Below are 14,810 nucleotides of genomic sequence, written 5' to 3' on the forward strand. Positions count from 1 at the left end.
TCGGTACTGCAAGTGAAGTCCCTTCCACAGCAGAAGTATTATTGCATACTTTGAATGGATGACAGTCAAAATGTAGTAGTTTCAGGGCACTGCAAACGGAAGAGCTCTGAGGGAAAGTGTTCTTCCCAGAAATCTCCACGCTATTGCTACACAAGCATTGATGTTTTGGATTTTGCTTCATACCTGATCTGAGAGACAATGTCTGTGAGGGCTCCCCCCTGCAGGAACTCCATCAGCACCCAGAGCTCCTCTCCCACTAGATAGCTCTTGTACATCTCCACTACATTGACATGTTGATAGTCCCTCATTATCACCACCTGTAAAAACACAGTGGACAACCGACCACCACAAAATCACCAACACCACTGAATTTTATCCAACAAAGCAAGCATGCACAACCCTGGATGCAGCAGCCTCCATCCCCCCAGTCATTTTTCTTCTTGGTACTAGCACAATTCTATTAAAAGGAAGATGTCTCCTGCTCTTCCCTTCTCTTTACCACACTGACTGTTACCACAGCTTTGCGGTGGACAGCAGAACCCCACCCCTCCCACTACCACGCTTACCTCGTTGAAAAGGAGCTCCCGGCGCTGCTGCTTTCTCAGGTCCATCATTTTCACGGCCACCTGCCGCCCTGAGTGCTTCTCTCGAGCAATACAGACAATACCTGTGGACCCTTCACCAATCTTTACATAATTCTCCAGCAATGTCCGGGGATCCCCCTGGTCCACAACCATCCTAAGGGCAGCTTTGAACTGCTCATGAGTCACAACCACCGGGTCCTCACTGGCCAGCTGCCCTTTCACAGAAGAGTCCTGGGGAAGGTGAAGGTTGCTAGAACTAGTCTGAGTCTGCCGGTTCCTGGGAGATCCTGCCGGTGACGGCCTGCCCGGTGGCAGTGCAATTGCCTTCTCTGCTGTGGGTGACTTCTGGGGGGTCCCAGCTTCTGAGATCATCCTGGGGAAATCGGATGCAGGTGGATCTGATGGAAGGGACTGGGCTTTGGCTGCAGGGCTGCGTGGTGACCCCCATTGCTGGGGCCTGAAGAAAGCGTTGGCCTTTGAGAAGAATAAATATGAAAATGGAAGAAAGAAAAAGCGATCGTTAGATTAACAAGCAGCCAGAAGGGTGAGGAGTCAGTTGCGTGTTACGCCACTGGCCTAGTGCATTTTGCAGCAGACTGGAGTCGAGACCTCTAGGTTCTTGTCTGCAGGTCTGCCTGACCCATGCTGCACGCCAAGGGGAAGCCACATGGCTGCAGATTTTCAAGAATCAGTTACAGGATGGGTGCTACACTGTAAAGGCCTCCAAACTGAGGCAGTTTAAAAGGGACCTTTTAAAGCACATGCTTTAAAAAACCATCAAAACCCAAAACCCACGGTGGGGAGGCGGGGGGGAACCACCAAAAAAGCTGCTAAAAAGCATTCCAACCTTGCCACCAAAACTCAGGGGCAACCTGCGCTGCAGAGAATTTGAAAATCGTTTATCCCTCCGTGCCTCTGATCTTCCTATATATAAAAGGAAAGAGGATTCATGCCAAAGCTGTAAATCACTTTGATGTCTTGGCCTAATTCCCTTTGGGTAATTATGCTTCTGCCTACTGAAAACTCTCTGCACTTTCCACCGGTACCTGCAGAATATTCCTGTTGATCGGACACAGAGTTAGCACTCTGTTCTGGGACAAGCACCATGAACCGGGACAGCTGCGGGTGGCCAGCATGAGACTGCAGCCAGGCAGAGCCACAGGCCACCTTGCCAGCGCACCAGCTCAGAACTGACCTGCCATGAATCTGGCTTATTCCTCAAGTACCCGAGGCTTTCGCAGACCTCCCACTCAAGCACCCAGCAGGCCCAGCCCTGCTTAGTTTGGGAGATCTAGTAAGATCCCAGCCTGCAGTAACAGGGCTTCAGAATACACAACCCCATGCTAGCACTATGCATAGATCTCCCGAGAAGGATAAATCCTAAAGTGGCAACACTCACCCTGGAAATGTTGACTAATTAAAATTCAGCACCACCTAGCAGGTTAGGTATAAAATACATTATATACTTAGCTATATGCAAAATAATAGTGGATCTGACAAAGTAGCAACTTCAGAAAGAGCAAGCCAATCACTTACATTATAGGGCCAAATAAAAACTTCAAAGCAACAATCTTTTTCTCTCTCACAATCCAGACAGATTATTAATAAAGTTAATAATATGGGTATGGAAACTGAAAAGTGCCAATAGAGAAATTCTTTAAAGAGCACTCATTTTCTCTGTCTCAGAAAATAATTGCATAGAATTTAATTCTGTGCACTTTGGGTTTTAATCAAGGATTTCTGTCAACAGTAAAATCTGCATAAGCCTCACACACATACAGCTCATTTTCACACACACACAGGCCCTGGAAGTAGGATTTAGTAGCGCCTGGCACTGGGGTGCAGGAGTGCGCAAACCCCAACTGCCTGTCACAAGTTCCTTCCTCCTCGTTTAGCAGCTCCACCCCTGTGGTCCTGCAGAGACATGCTCATGGCAATGAAGCACTTATTGCCCAACTCTTGTTTTGTCTCAGGAAAGAGGGGGGGGGGGGGGGAAAGTTTTTATATAACCTAGAGCATGCAAAAGGGCACACAACATGCATGCAAGCTCACACACGTTTATCTAACCACACGTAAGTATTATTTCCTGCTCCTGTAATTTGACAGCCCCTATATACACATTTTCAGTCTCTAGACATTTTGAGATGTCACTGGTTGTCTCACTCCTTCCCCCCTACATCAGGCTGAAAGGAAAGAGCACTCGACCTTCCCATGGCAGCTCTAGGCAGCCTGTCAAGGCACCCAGCTCCCCGTTTTCAGCCCGTTATACACCCTGTCCCTTTCATCTGCAGCTGTGCATTTCTCCCCCTCACAGCTACACCCCACCGTGAGGGAGACCAAGGCTTTAATCATTACCGGCTGTTCAGAACAGCTTAGATAAACAATTGCCAGCGATGGTGATGGTGCAGCTCCTTCACCAGAGCAGGGAGATGGACTAGACAACCTCAAGGTCTTTCCTACTCCTCTCACAAACGGCTTGAGCTCTGACACACCAAAGCACACACACACGCCGTGGGGCCAGTAGCCTCTGCTCCTCCCATGAAAGTGCTGAGGCATGGAAAGCCACCCTTGCTAGAGGAGAGCAAAGCGGCCTAAGCACTCAGGGACGTGCCTCCAGCCAGCACAGCCCAGCCCAGCATTACTGAGACAGCAGTAAGCACAGTTTGTGCTACAGAACTACTGCAATTCCTTTAAAATCCCATTCCCTGGGAAAGGCAATCCACAGGGAGAAGGCTGTGTCCAAAAGCCTTGAGCCTGGTCCTTACTCAAACTGTGAGAAGCCAGGTCGGAGAGCGCCGCACCCTGCCATATGCTTTAGAACAGTAAGTTTTGTTGGGCCAGCAGTTACTGTCATCTGAGTTCAGGGGCTCCACACCTGCTAGAAATTAGCCTGGCCCAGCACCAGCCCAGCGCAGCCACTGAAACCATGGGACAGCTGTGCCAGGGCACCGGGTGCTGGGTTAGCCCAGGGTGAATGAGGAGCAGTGGCCCGAAGGGCTACGTTCCCTACCTAGCAACAGGAACCAGAGTTTTTCTCCTCGTTCAGTAAGAAGTGAGTCATTCATTCAGCATCACTTTCCTGGGGGAGAGGGAGCCGTGTGAGCTGTCCCATCCTTACAAAAACCAACAGCCAGGTTTCCTGTTTGATAGCGCATTCCTGTTGTAGGCAGCTTGGCACATACAGCTATAACCAGCAAGCTCTCCTGAGGTAGTTCTATTTCGCACAGGCGAAAGAATACATTACTAATGTAAATTATGGCAATTTCCCAAATGGCAAAAGCACATTTCTGCTAGTATAACGGCATTTAAGTTATGCCTTTACTACTACAGAAGGGCAAAAATGAGTAAGCCCCCTACCTCCCTTCCCAGCCTACACACCTGCTAGCCCAGCTCCACTAGCAAGCCCTTTCTCGTGTATTTCTGGCTGACATTTTGAGCGATGCCTAACAGTATGTTCTGTGAAGCTTAGGCGGACTACACATTTCCCCTGTCCAGGACTATTTTGATTCCAGCATTAATCATAACAATAACAGATGGTTGCATGATGTTTGCAATTAAATTTGTTCAGCTGTGTAAGTAGCCTCTGGAACTGTAAAGTCAACATTGCACTCACTCAAACCCACTGAATAACCGTACCTTTATCTGCAGGGAAGTGCCTGACTTGTTTGAGCCGCTGGATGAGGGGAACACACTGCGTAACAGCCGCCTCTTCAGGCTGTTCTCCCTGGATTTGGAGCTAGGGCTGCCCTCCCCTGAGGGCCTGGCGCTTGCTTGCCGTACGAGACAAGGCTGAGGCCAGCACTCCTCTGAGCTCTTTTTCCCCGCCTTCTCACCCTCCGCCGGCAGAGTTGGCATGTGCTGCAAACCAGAGGCACGCTGGAGGCAGCTGCCGTCAGCACCCCGGAACTCTGAAGGTCCAAGGGACTGTGCTTTCATCACCATGCCGTTGGGGTGAGACTGTCCTTCCAGGCGGGGTTTGTAATCTGGCCACATAGTCTGCCTCCGGGTCACCTTGGTCCCACCATTGCAGTTGAGGTAGTTTCCATATTTGTCTGCCCAGTCTGCTTCAGGACTCTGCAGATACATGTCTGGGGGTCTGTCTTCCCCCAGGAGCCCGAGGGACTGCGCTCTCCTCCTGCTGGTAGGGCTCCTTCCCCTCAGAGTGTTCGAACTGATGGCAGAAAGCTTCTGGATGTCATTGAGTATCCCGGAGATATAGCCTTCCACTTCCATGGTGCTGCCCCTTACAACAGTCTGTGAAACATAGGGAAGGCAGAGAAAAAGTGTTAGAGCTGTGAAAACTGTGGCTCAGTGTACCCTGACAAAGGTTAGATTTTGTTTGTCTAGCCAAAGACAACCCCAGGAACTTAGGAAAAAAAGAGAAGTTTTTCTTTCTGCCTTTTTTCCTTGTCCTTTACTGAGGAGAAGGCGGGGGGGGAAAGACTCCCTGGGTTACATCCTTCTGTCAGAGGCAGCAGTGCTTTCAGCCGGAACAGTGAATTCTGCTGCTATGCTCACAGTCTGGAGCACAACCTTAGCACACAACTAGGGTCTTTTTAGCACTCCTGATTCTCTTGTGCTGAAACTGTGCTACACCACATCACTAACGTAGGCTCACCAAGCTCCTGAGAATGTTAATTCTCAGAAGTTACAGCATGCCATAAGCTCTATCTGAAAAACTCACCTTCCCATTCCAACAGGAGGTTCATCTTTTCCCTGAAGCACTCTCAATAGTGTTGTAGTCAGCCTCCCTTAGCCTGGTTCTCTACAATTTTTGCTAACGCATCTTAATCCTGACCAGTGAAGACCACACTGTTCCAGCACTGCATCTCTCCTCTGTTCTGCCAAGCTATTATAATTAAAAATTATGAACAAAGGGTCACAACGGCTCACAACTGCCTTGTAAGCAAATGATGGAGAACAAGGCTTCCATCCAAACAATCAACAGCACTATACAAGTAGGATACTTGAAGCTGTTGGTATATTATGTAGTGCTCTACCTTGTTTATTCTGGAACCAAAAAGCTTACAGAAGCTCTTTTAGTGCTGGGAACCAAAACATTTCATTTCTTCACAGAAATTCACAGCATAGGATCACTCCTACACTTTCATGAATCTCTGCCTGAGGAAAGTCCTTCCCTGGAGTGATGGCAATCTCCTGTTTGCTAACTGAGCTCCAGGGACCTTCTAAAGATGCTGAATTAATTACACTGAGCCTGATATTTAACTGGTGCAACAGAGCAGCTCCAGTAATTTCAATAGAATGCCACCACAGTGCAGAAAATGAGTGCCCGGTTCACTCAGCACCTGAGAATGAAAGGCAAAATAGAAGATTTTGTCGAAAAAGGTGAAGAAAGGACCATCGGACTCATACCATTGCATACGCATCACCTGCAGCAGGAAATTCTGCTCTTCAGTCTTAATGCAGCATTATACCTCCCTCACCACATAAATGCACCTTTCTCCATGGCCCCAGCTGCTGTCAAGTAAACAAGATGCTGAGGACACCAGCTCCTCAAACTGCATCACTTCTGCACCAAACCCGGTAGGGAAAAAAAATTCCAAAAGTAAATGGTCAGAAACCCAGTCTTTGCAATCTGTCAGCAGGGTGGGAAGAGTCTTGTGTCCATTCCAATTCACCCATTAGAAATGCCAGACATATCAATTTACCTCAGTAATGCACTCAATTAAGAGCACTAGTTCGTAAGTGAGCTTGAGCAGGGCCTGATGTAACATGCAGGCCCCCAAGTCACTGAGTGCTCCGCAGGATGCCTCCCACCCTTGCTCCTGTTTGCACAGGCACACCGGAGAGAAAGAGGTCCCCCTCCAGTGCTCACCGATCGCTCAATGTTTCTGCAAACTGGGGAAAAAGAATAACTCAATATAAAGTTGGAAGAAATCTCAAGAGGCCAGCTAGTCCAAAGTAGATGGACAAAAGTCATTCCAGAAAGACTTGTATCTAGCATGTTCTCAAAAGTAGGAAACCTCCAAGAAGAGATGCTATGGCCTCTCTAGAAGTTCTCACTGCACCTCCAAGGTAAAAACTGCCTAAAGTTAGATTCAAGTCACACCTGTTGCACTTCTAGTCCATTAAGTCAGCCCTGTCTCCAGCGGAGAGAGAAGACAGGAGTTAGCTGTACTTGGCAGCTGTGATTAAAGACCGCGTCAGATTAATGAAGAAACATCCAAATTTGAGCCAAATCTATATGGAGTGCTCTTGCAAAGATCACGATATACTGACCAAAATTTAGAAATTATGATTTTAAAAAGAAAAGTGACCCTTTACAAGCTACGCACAGTACATGTCAGAAAAAGGAACAGCTATAATAGTTGAATCCAGGACTCTACGTATAAGGGTTTGGCCTAATAGGGCCAATTAGCACTTAAAAAGGGGCGGAAAAAGAAGTTCTTACTATTGATTGGTATCATTGAACAGGAATTTGTCTAAATGGAGTTTACCAGAAATAATTAACTATGTGATGCAGTCTAAGAGAGTATTTGCACTTGGGCTTACTGGAGGAAAAAAACCCAAAGCAGTATTAGTTTAAGATTCTTCTCTAGTTTTTAAAGGCTGTTGGGTGTTCTATCCTTGTTCTCAGAGATCTGCACCTCCTTTCAGCTTTTACCATCTACAGGTTTAATAAGTCACACATGAAAGTACCGACCAGTATTAGACTTGGGACAAACTCCAGTAAATCTCTTCATGCACATTTCTATTTTGACAGTGGTGCCTCACACTATCCTTTCGAATACGCTTTTATTAACAGTTGAGCAACCTTGCTCAGCTTGCTTTGGGGGTGCCATAGGTACAGCGTCAAGAGCCCAACTGAAGTCAAGATATAGGGGAGCACTATCACTTCTCCCTGACCCAAAGCCCGATACCCTACGGTTGATGGAAATCGGGTTGCTTGACATGATTTGTTCTTGATAAATCCATGCTGGCTGCTAGCGATTACCCTGCTATCCCCTAGGAAGTGGCTGCAAATAGATTACTTGCTTATTTATTCCAGACTCTTTTTGGGAATTGAAATTATTCTGACCTATCTGCAATTCCTTGAATCTCATTAGGCCCAGCTGACTTGAAAATATGTAACTTATCTAAGAAGTCTCATTTCTGCTCATGTTCCTTTCCTATTCTAGCCTGCATTCTTATCCCTCCATGCTCGTGTTAATTGTGTTAGCCCAGTGATCACAGTTAACCTTTTCAATAAAGACTGAAGAAAAATCATTAAACATTTAAGAATTCTCAGTGTCATCTGTTATTAACTTTCTTCCAAAATGGGCAGTGAACATATTCTTTCCTTCATCCTCCTTCCCCTCCTCGGTGTACTTATGATGTCTCCTTAGTGCCCTTTATGTTCTTTGAGAATAACATCTCTTTTTGTGCCTTGGCCTTCCGGTTTTGTTCCTACGTAAATTTCTTTTCTATTTGCCCTTTATAACTTGACCTAGTTTCCACCCTTCTGAGCAATCCTCCTGCAGTTTAAGCTCATTAGAGAGCTCCTGATCTAACCAAGTTGGTCTCTTATTACATACTTTATCTCTTCTCTGGATTGTGGTCCTATCTCCTACTACATTTTGAACCTCAAAGCATATTCAGGACACCATAAACCAGAACGCAATACCTCCTCTCTTTTTCTTTTACCTGTTCTGCCTGAGCAAGCTTTTCTTTTCTAAATCAGCCTTCTGCTCAAAGATCCTGATGTGCCATTTAAATTGCAGGTTTGATTTTGCATTAATACTGGCATTATACTAAAACGTAGTCCCATTTAGTCCCTCTGTTTTAAGCACCTGTACACAAAAAGCTAACTATATTTATCAGATAGACAACTATTTTCTTCTATGTCCTTCCTAAAATCCATGTAGCAACACCTCTATTTTACAATTTACCTCTCAATTTTCAGAGCCCTGTAGGGTTTTTTAACTGGGAACAAAAATTTCCCACAAGCTAGCAAGACTCTAAACACGATAATTCTGTCACCACCTTTCATTTCCTTTTCCAAGGGGTCATCATGAATCTGCCTTTCTTCACACAGCAGATCCCTGCAACCACCTACGGACACAGTCTCCAGATGCCATCAGCAACAGCCACCCAAGCAAGACAACCATCTCAATTCACCCATCTACAAGGACTGGTAACTTATTTCTCCTTACTGAAGGACTCGCTTTAAGGACATTCTCCTGTTTACTGTGTCCACTTTCTGTTAAAATGCTGGTTTATAAGCCCTTTTAGCCGAAACCCTGGTCTAGTCCTGCTCCCTGCTGTCCCTCATTCACTTCACCATCCATGAAGAGCAGGCTAGCACTATCTGGCTCTCTCCCACTCAGGCTTCCCTGTCAACTTAATTACCAGCCAAATTTGCTCACCCACGAGAACGACAAACTTGCTAAAACAGGTCTCTCCACAAATTCTCTGCTTCCCTGTACAACAGCTGAACACATCTTAGGCCCTGTCAGCTACCACAGAGGCTTTCACAGGTCCTTGTTATAGTGACAGGCAGCCAGCTGGTTACTTGAACAGTGACACTATTGCCATGAAGGATACTACTGTCCTTATTTCTGATGAAGTTACTATCACCTCAAAAAAAAAAAAAAAAAAAAAAAGAAGAGACATCGTTATCCAAGCCCAGACCCTGCTATCCACTGAATTCCTTACCAATCCCACCCTTAGCCCCATTTAAATATGTATGGGGCAATGGAAACATTGCCTCACCTTGGCCCTCCCTAGGGAACAGGAAAGCCTGGGGACAGGAAAGAGTAGTCTTCCTCTCTTACCTTCATAGGCTGGAGTTGCATCCTCGTGATCCTTGAAGGGTCTACCACTGGCTTGGGGCGCCGCAGCGTGTCTAGAATATTCTGCCATTGAGGTGGCAGGCCCACAAATTTGCCCTCCTTTGGGTCAAATGAAGTGTGGACACGGTGCTCAAAGTTCTGCGGAGCTGAGATCTCCGGGCGTTTCTTCTTCTTCTTGCGGAACATGATGCCTGAATCACAGGAGGCAACACCATCAGTGCTCTAGCATGTCAAGGTCCAATATGCCCAATCAATAATAGCACATATCGATTGTATTAGTTAATTAGGTTGTATGAAGAATATTCTCCAGTGACAAGCACCTCAACAACAGAGTTGATCATCTGCTTTCACAGATGGAGGAAACAGAGGCAGCAAGAGAGCAACGACTTGCTCCAGACCACTGAGTGAGTCAGTGGCTGAGCTAGGATTTCTAGTGAACTTTTCAACACTGCCTACTGGGAAGCAGTGCTCCTGCTGCAGAAAAGAAACAGACACCTGCTACACCTATGGCTGAACTCCACCGCTCAGCTTCCTTTATTTCTACAAATTCACACTGCCCAATACAAACATTTTAAATATATATATTTACATTTCACAGGCTTGCACCTAGGTTAAATGGCCTTGGAGCCCAGCCAGTTAGACAGTGCCGATTCCACTACAAGCCTGGAATGAAGGGTGGACAGGAACAGGGCTCACATTGCCTCTCACTGGTTAGTCCAAGTAATATACATTTGATTCCCATTTAAAGACAACGGAGTTGCCGCCAAAAGAAGAGCTGCCCCAGACTGGTTCTGGATCTCAGTTTTTCTAGCTTAGACAGAGGGCTTGGGAGAGAGAGAGGAGGTGGTAGGTGGAAATCAAACTCTGTCAGCAGGTTGCTGAAGAAGCTAAAATTAAAAACTAAGATTCCTTTCCCATGGGGGCTGAGAGAGACAGTTTGTGTGAACAGCCATTACAATTGCAACAAGCCAAAACCAGCTAACACTTAAATATACCCAAACACAAGAGACGTTCAAAATCCGAATTTAGACTTTATAGCCAAAAAAAGAGAGATGTAGATAGATAAAGCCAAAAGTTTTAGACCTTTTTGAAATTGGGAAAGCATGAAGGAAAAGGAAGAACTGGAGCTCCACACGCAGTCACAGAGGTGGGAAAGCTTAGATAACTGGAAGACTGCAATGGATGGACACAACCTCTTCACAACAGACAGACGGGGAAGATGGGGTGAGGGGAAGTTACTCCTTCCATGAAGAAACAGCTGAGAAGTAGGGGGATTTTCCATGGAGAGCCAGGCTTTTCACAGTGGAGAGTGGTGGGAGTCTGAGACATGATAGGTGTAAAGCAGAACAGGGGAGGTCCTGACTGGATAGAAGGAACAACTTTTTTGTGACCAGGAGAGTCCAGCATTGGAGCAGGTTGCCCAGGCAGGCTGTGCCGTCTCCATCCTCCGAGGTTACCAAGAGCAAGTTTGCTCTTGAAGACAAAGCCCTGAGCAACCTGGTCTGACCCTTGGAGCAGATCCTGCCCTGAGCAGGGGACTGGACCACAGGTATCTTGAGGTCCCTCAATTGCTCTATGATTTTATTGAATGGCTTGATGACTTTAAAGTTACAAGTATTCCAAGTTATATTTTCCTATTCGCTGTTGGAGAAACACGTTTAATGGGCAGATTACTGTTCTGTGGATGCAATGGAACTAGCGTGTTCCAGAGCTCATCATCTCCTCTCCAAGATGCATTCTGTCAATGCACAGGATGAACCACACAATGAGAGCCTTAAGAGAGGTGAGACAAAATGGACACCCAATGCCAAAACATTTTAGGTAATTCAGTGCTAAAGCTCTCTAGCTTGGGAAAAAGCTGTATAGGTTTCTTTAAAGCAATTAATACCCACCAGTAGAAAAAAGATGTTTATATGCTCTTTCCTTTCCACTGACAAGTTTAATATTAGCATTTGCTTCTCACTAATACTGCTTAAAGCGATGAATGCTACCCCTTCCTTGACATCAGGTAGAGGATTTTTCTCTACTTAATCTTCAGCTTTGTCATGATCGCTCTTCCCCTGCACAGGACCTCACCTTCCAGCTATTTGTGCTGAACAAATATTTACAAGGGTCAGAGACACAGAACGCATACAGATAACATGTTGTGGTGTAGGCATGAACACACTTCTAGAGGACACTGGTTTCGAAAATCAGCAAACCTCGTGCTTTTTTTCCCCCACAGTGAAATATATGTCAAACATTTTCCAGGTTGTTCAACTTAAAATTTGTTTAGGGAGAAAAATGCAGGCCACTTAGTGAACGATGACTTTGCTTTCTAGTGCTAGACTGAGATCCTGAAAAAGCATACACACTGGCTTAAAATTTGGTTACCATGATCCTGCGGTCACTGGGATGGGGAGTATTTGTTGCAGAAGGACCTTTACACCATCTAAACCCCCAATCACGCCATCCATCCTTGGTGAAACACAGAATTCACACACTGACAATGGCCATTGCATTACCGTGTCCAGAACCCTACTAAAGTTACAGTTGAAAAAAAAAAAGCAAAAGGTTAGGCAACTAGAAAAAAAACCATAAGAGGCTGGAAGCAACTGTTCTGCCTAGAGGAGTTTTCACAGCCAGAATAATCTTTGCTTAGAATATGTTCCAATGAAAACCCAAATACATCTTAATGGAGAGCTTATGGGAAGAGCATCTGTGCTCCAGGTCTGTATTGCCACTACTAAAACACAGTGATTCATCTCTAAGGCCCCTTAGGTGCTGCATATTAACTAATAATCAAGACTGAAGTCAGAGGGCAATTCTGTAAACAAAAACAAACAAAAAAGTGCAGACAATGCTGGAAAGGAAAGATTCTAATAGCTCATGGCATTAGCACTATTCAAACCAACAGCTGGTGCTACTGAGGAGCTTTTACAGCCTCCAAGGAAATCAGGAAGTATATCTGTAGTATTATATCAAGTGCTTGAGTTCTGAATCGTTGACTGCATGTCAGTCATGACAGCTACTTGATCCACCAGAACAGGAGTACTTCCGGACAGAGCGATGCTATTATTTCAACTAGTATCTTTTCTTCCCCTGCTCCTACAATCACAGCTTCATTCCTCATCTCATCTTCATAATGAGAAGATATTCAGAGAACAGCACAGAGTGTCTTTCGAGTTTGCTCTTTAACTGCCTCTGGCAGCAAGGGGTCCTGTAAAATGTGCTGTTACAAATGCCACAACCATCAGCACTTGTAGTATCAATTTTCTTGAACATTTCAATCATTTCCCCATAAGGAGAAGGATTCTAGCTAAACTACTTCAGAATGGAAATTGTTAAAGCCCAGGTGATGTTTTGGCCCCAAACAGAACAGTGGCTTTATGCCAGCCTATCAGTTCACATAAGCATAAACATCACATTTGTATACTTACATTAAATCAGTATACCCGTCAATCAACACCTGGACTACTTAGATCCTATATACAAAAGCATGCTTCCTAAACCCAGAAAGAAGCATCTACTAAGTTCATGGTCAATTTTAGGGCAACAAGCTGACGTGGCCAGCATCTACGTTATTGGTTTATACTAGACATCCTAAAAAGCACAAAATGTAATCAACTCCAAAAACAATATAGCCCTGGGTATCCAATGACATTTGCTTTCTATGGTCAGCATCAATCTTTAATTATAAAGACATTGCCATATCAGACAGGTGGTTTAAAGGTACACTGCATTAAGATCAAATGGAATTCATACGCTAAAAATAGTTATTTGAAATCCAATGGATCGTAATAATCTGTGTAGGGTTTGCATTTCATTGAGGTCTGTATTTAACCAGTCTCCTTTCACTTTGTGGTTTTCATGCAAGAGCTATTTACTTGTATTTCCAATACCCAGCTAAAGAATGTTTTAATAAAATACATAAAACAGGCCTTTTCTAGATCACTAAGAAATTCATAAGAACATTTTATGCATATAAGATTTTGTAAATCAAGCCAAACCTGTATTTAAACATAAACAGCATCCCTTTAATATAATAACACAAATACTGTGACACTGATTTTATAATCATCTACTAGACTTTAGTCTTTCATTCACTGCTGACAACTGTACTGTAAGAAATGTCACAAACATAAATAATAAAAGTCACTACCACAAGACAAAAGCAGTCGGAGATTGAAATTCTCTCAGCGATCCATTCCTGCTGCCTGGGAAACCACGTTAGATTTTTCAACTCCAGATATAGCTGTTCCTAGATAATACAGTTCCAAAAGCTGTCACATCTGCCAGTGAGCATGAGAAAAAATCCCACAGCCAGCAGATCCAGAGCAGGGGGAGGGATCGGCTGGGAAGGAGGGGCAAGAAGACAGAAGGGTCAGGCTCAGATGAGAGGAAGGGGTGGGAAGATTAAGGATGGAAGAGAGAAAGGGGAATGGGAGTTAGGAAGGGAAAGAGGAATGGCTGGGAGACAGGCAACACGAGGAGCAGGGCACAGAAAAGAATCAATCCGACTGGAAAAAAGAAGTAGATAAATGTTATCAGGAATTGCTCACTACAACACACGAGTTCAAACACCCAGACAAAGAAGCCAGCATGCACTGTCATTTCATCTGACTTACCTCCACCCTATACACTAGGATCACACACTCCATTAGTATATATGCACTGTACTTAACTATGTTCACAGGCTCGTTCACTCACACATATACTTGATGATCGGAAGACAGCAGAGAGCTACTTCAGTCTCACTTGTATAGTTTCCAGTTAAAAATAAGCTTTCCCTCCCCCTCCTCGCTGCAGCAACCGAACTCACTCATCAGTGCTTATTACACTGCTATCGCCGATCTGGACGCAGCTCTCTACATTCCTCCCACCCCAGACAGGAGATAACGCTGGGTCCCTGGGCTGAGGAAAGCAATTCCCCTGATTTCTAAGTACTCCCTCAGCTGATATGGCAAACCACTCTGGCCAGCTACAAGAAGAGGGGGAGAGGAGGAGAACTCTCCCTACAGGACCTGAGGAACTGCAACATGCAGGTTGAATCTGGAGCAGGAAGATTAAGAAGATCCCAGAGAAGCCAGTGATTAAAAGAAAAAACATACTTCCGTACTCTGCTATACAGGTCACTGCCATGTAACACATTTCAAATGCAGCACAACTCACGTAGGCCATGACCAACACATGTTGTAGGCATACACGCATGTGTTCACACATATGTACGTGTGAATACGCACACACGGTATTTCACTGTACTCTATACCTTCCAAAATCCTAATGTTTAGCCTCCCGAGGTTTCTGACATGATTGTTATTTATAACAAGCCCTAGACGTCCATAGCAGTTTGCAGACAAAGAAAAATGACAGGTTACTTCCCTGAGGAGCTTACAAACCTAAATGTGACTTCACACAGCAAGAAATGACAACAAAGGGTGAGTGAAAGGGGGAA

At 45.1% G+C, this 14,810-nt stretch overlaps 1 protein-coding gene across 4 annotated transcripts in view; it reads right to left on the reverse strand.

The window, feature by feature from the left end:
• Positions 1 to 14,810, reverse strand: part of PAK6 (p21 (RAC1) activated kinase 6) — a 42,539-nt gene that overhangs the window by 8,550 nt on the left and 19,179 nt on the right. For 2 of the 4 annotated variants that reach the window (XM_055722845.1, XM_027804056.2), the window contains exons 5-8: positions 9,359 to 9,567; positions 4,221 to 4,838; positions 567 to 1,058; positions 184 to 317 (exon numbers count right to left, since the gene is read on the reverse strand). In XM_055722845.1, the coding sequence (XP_055578820.1) occupies positions 184 to 317; positions 567 to 1,058; positions 4,221 to 4,838; positions 9,359 to 9,562 (1,448 nt within the window). In that variant the 5' untranslated portion in view covers positions 9,563 to 9,567. The other 2 variants (XM_027804059.2, XM_027804058.2) reach the window with 2 other exon arrangements.

This window comes from Falco cherrug, chromosome 10, assembly GCF_023634085.1.
Source record: "Falco cherrug isolate bFalChe1 chromosome 10, bFalChe1.pri, whole genome shotgun sequence".
Taxonomy (NCBI): domain Eukaryota; kingdom Metazoa; phylum Chordata; class Aves; order Falconiformes; family Falconidae; genus Falco; species Falco cherrug.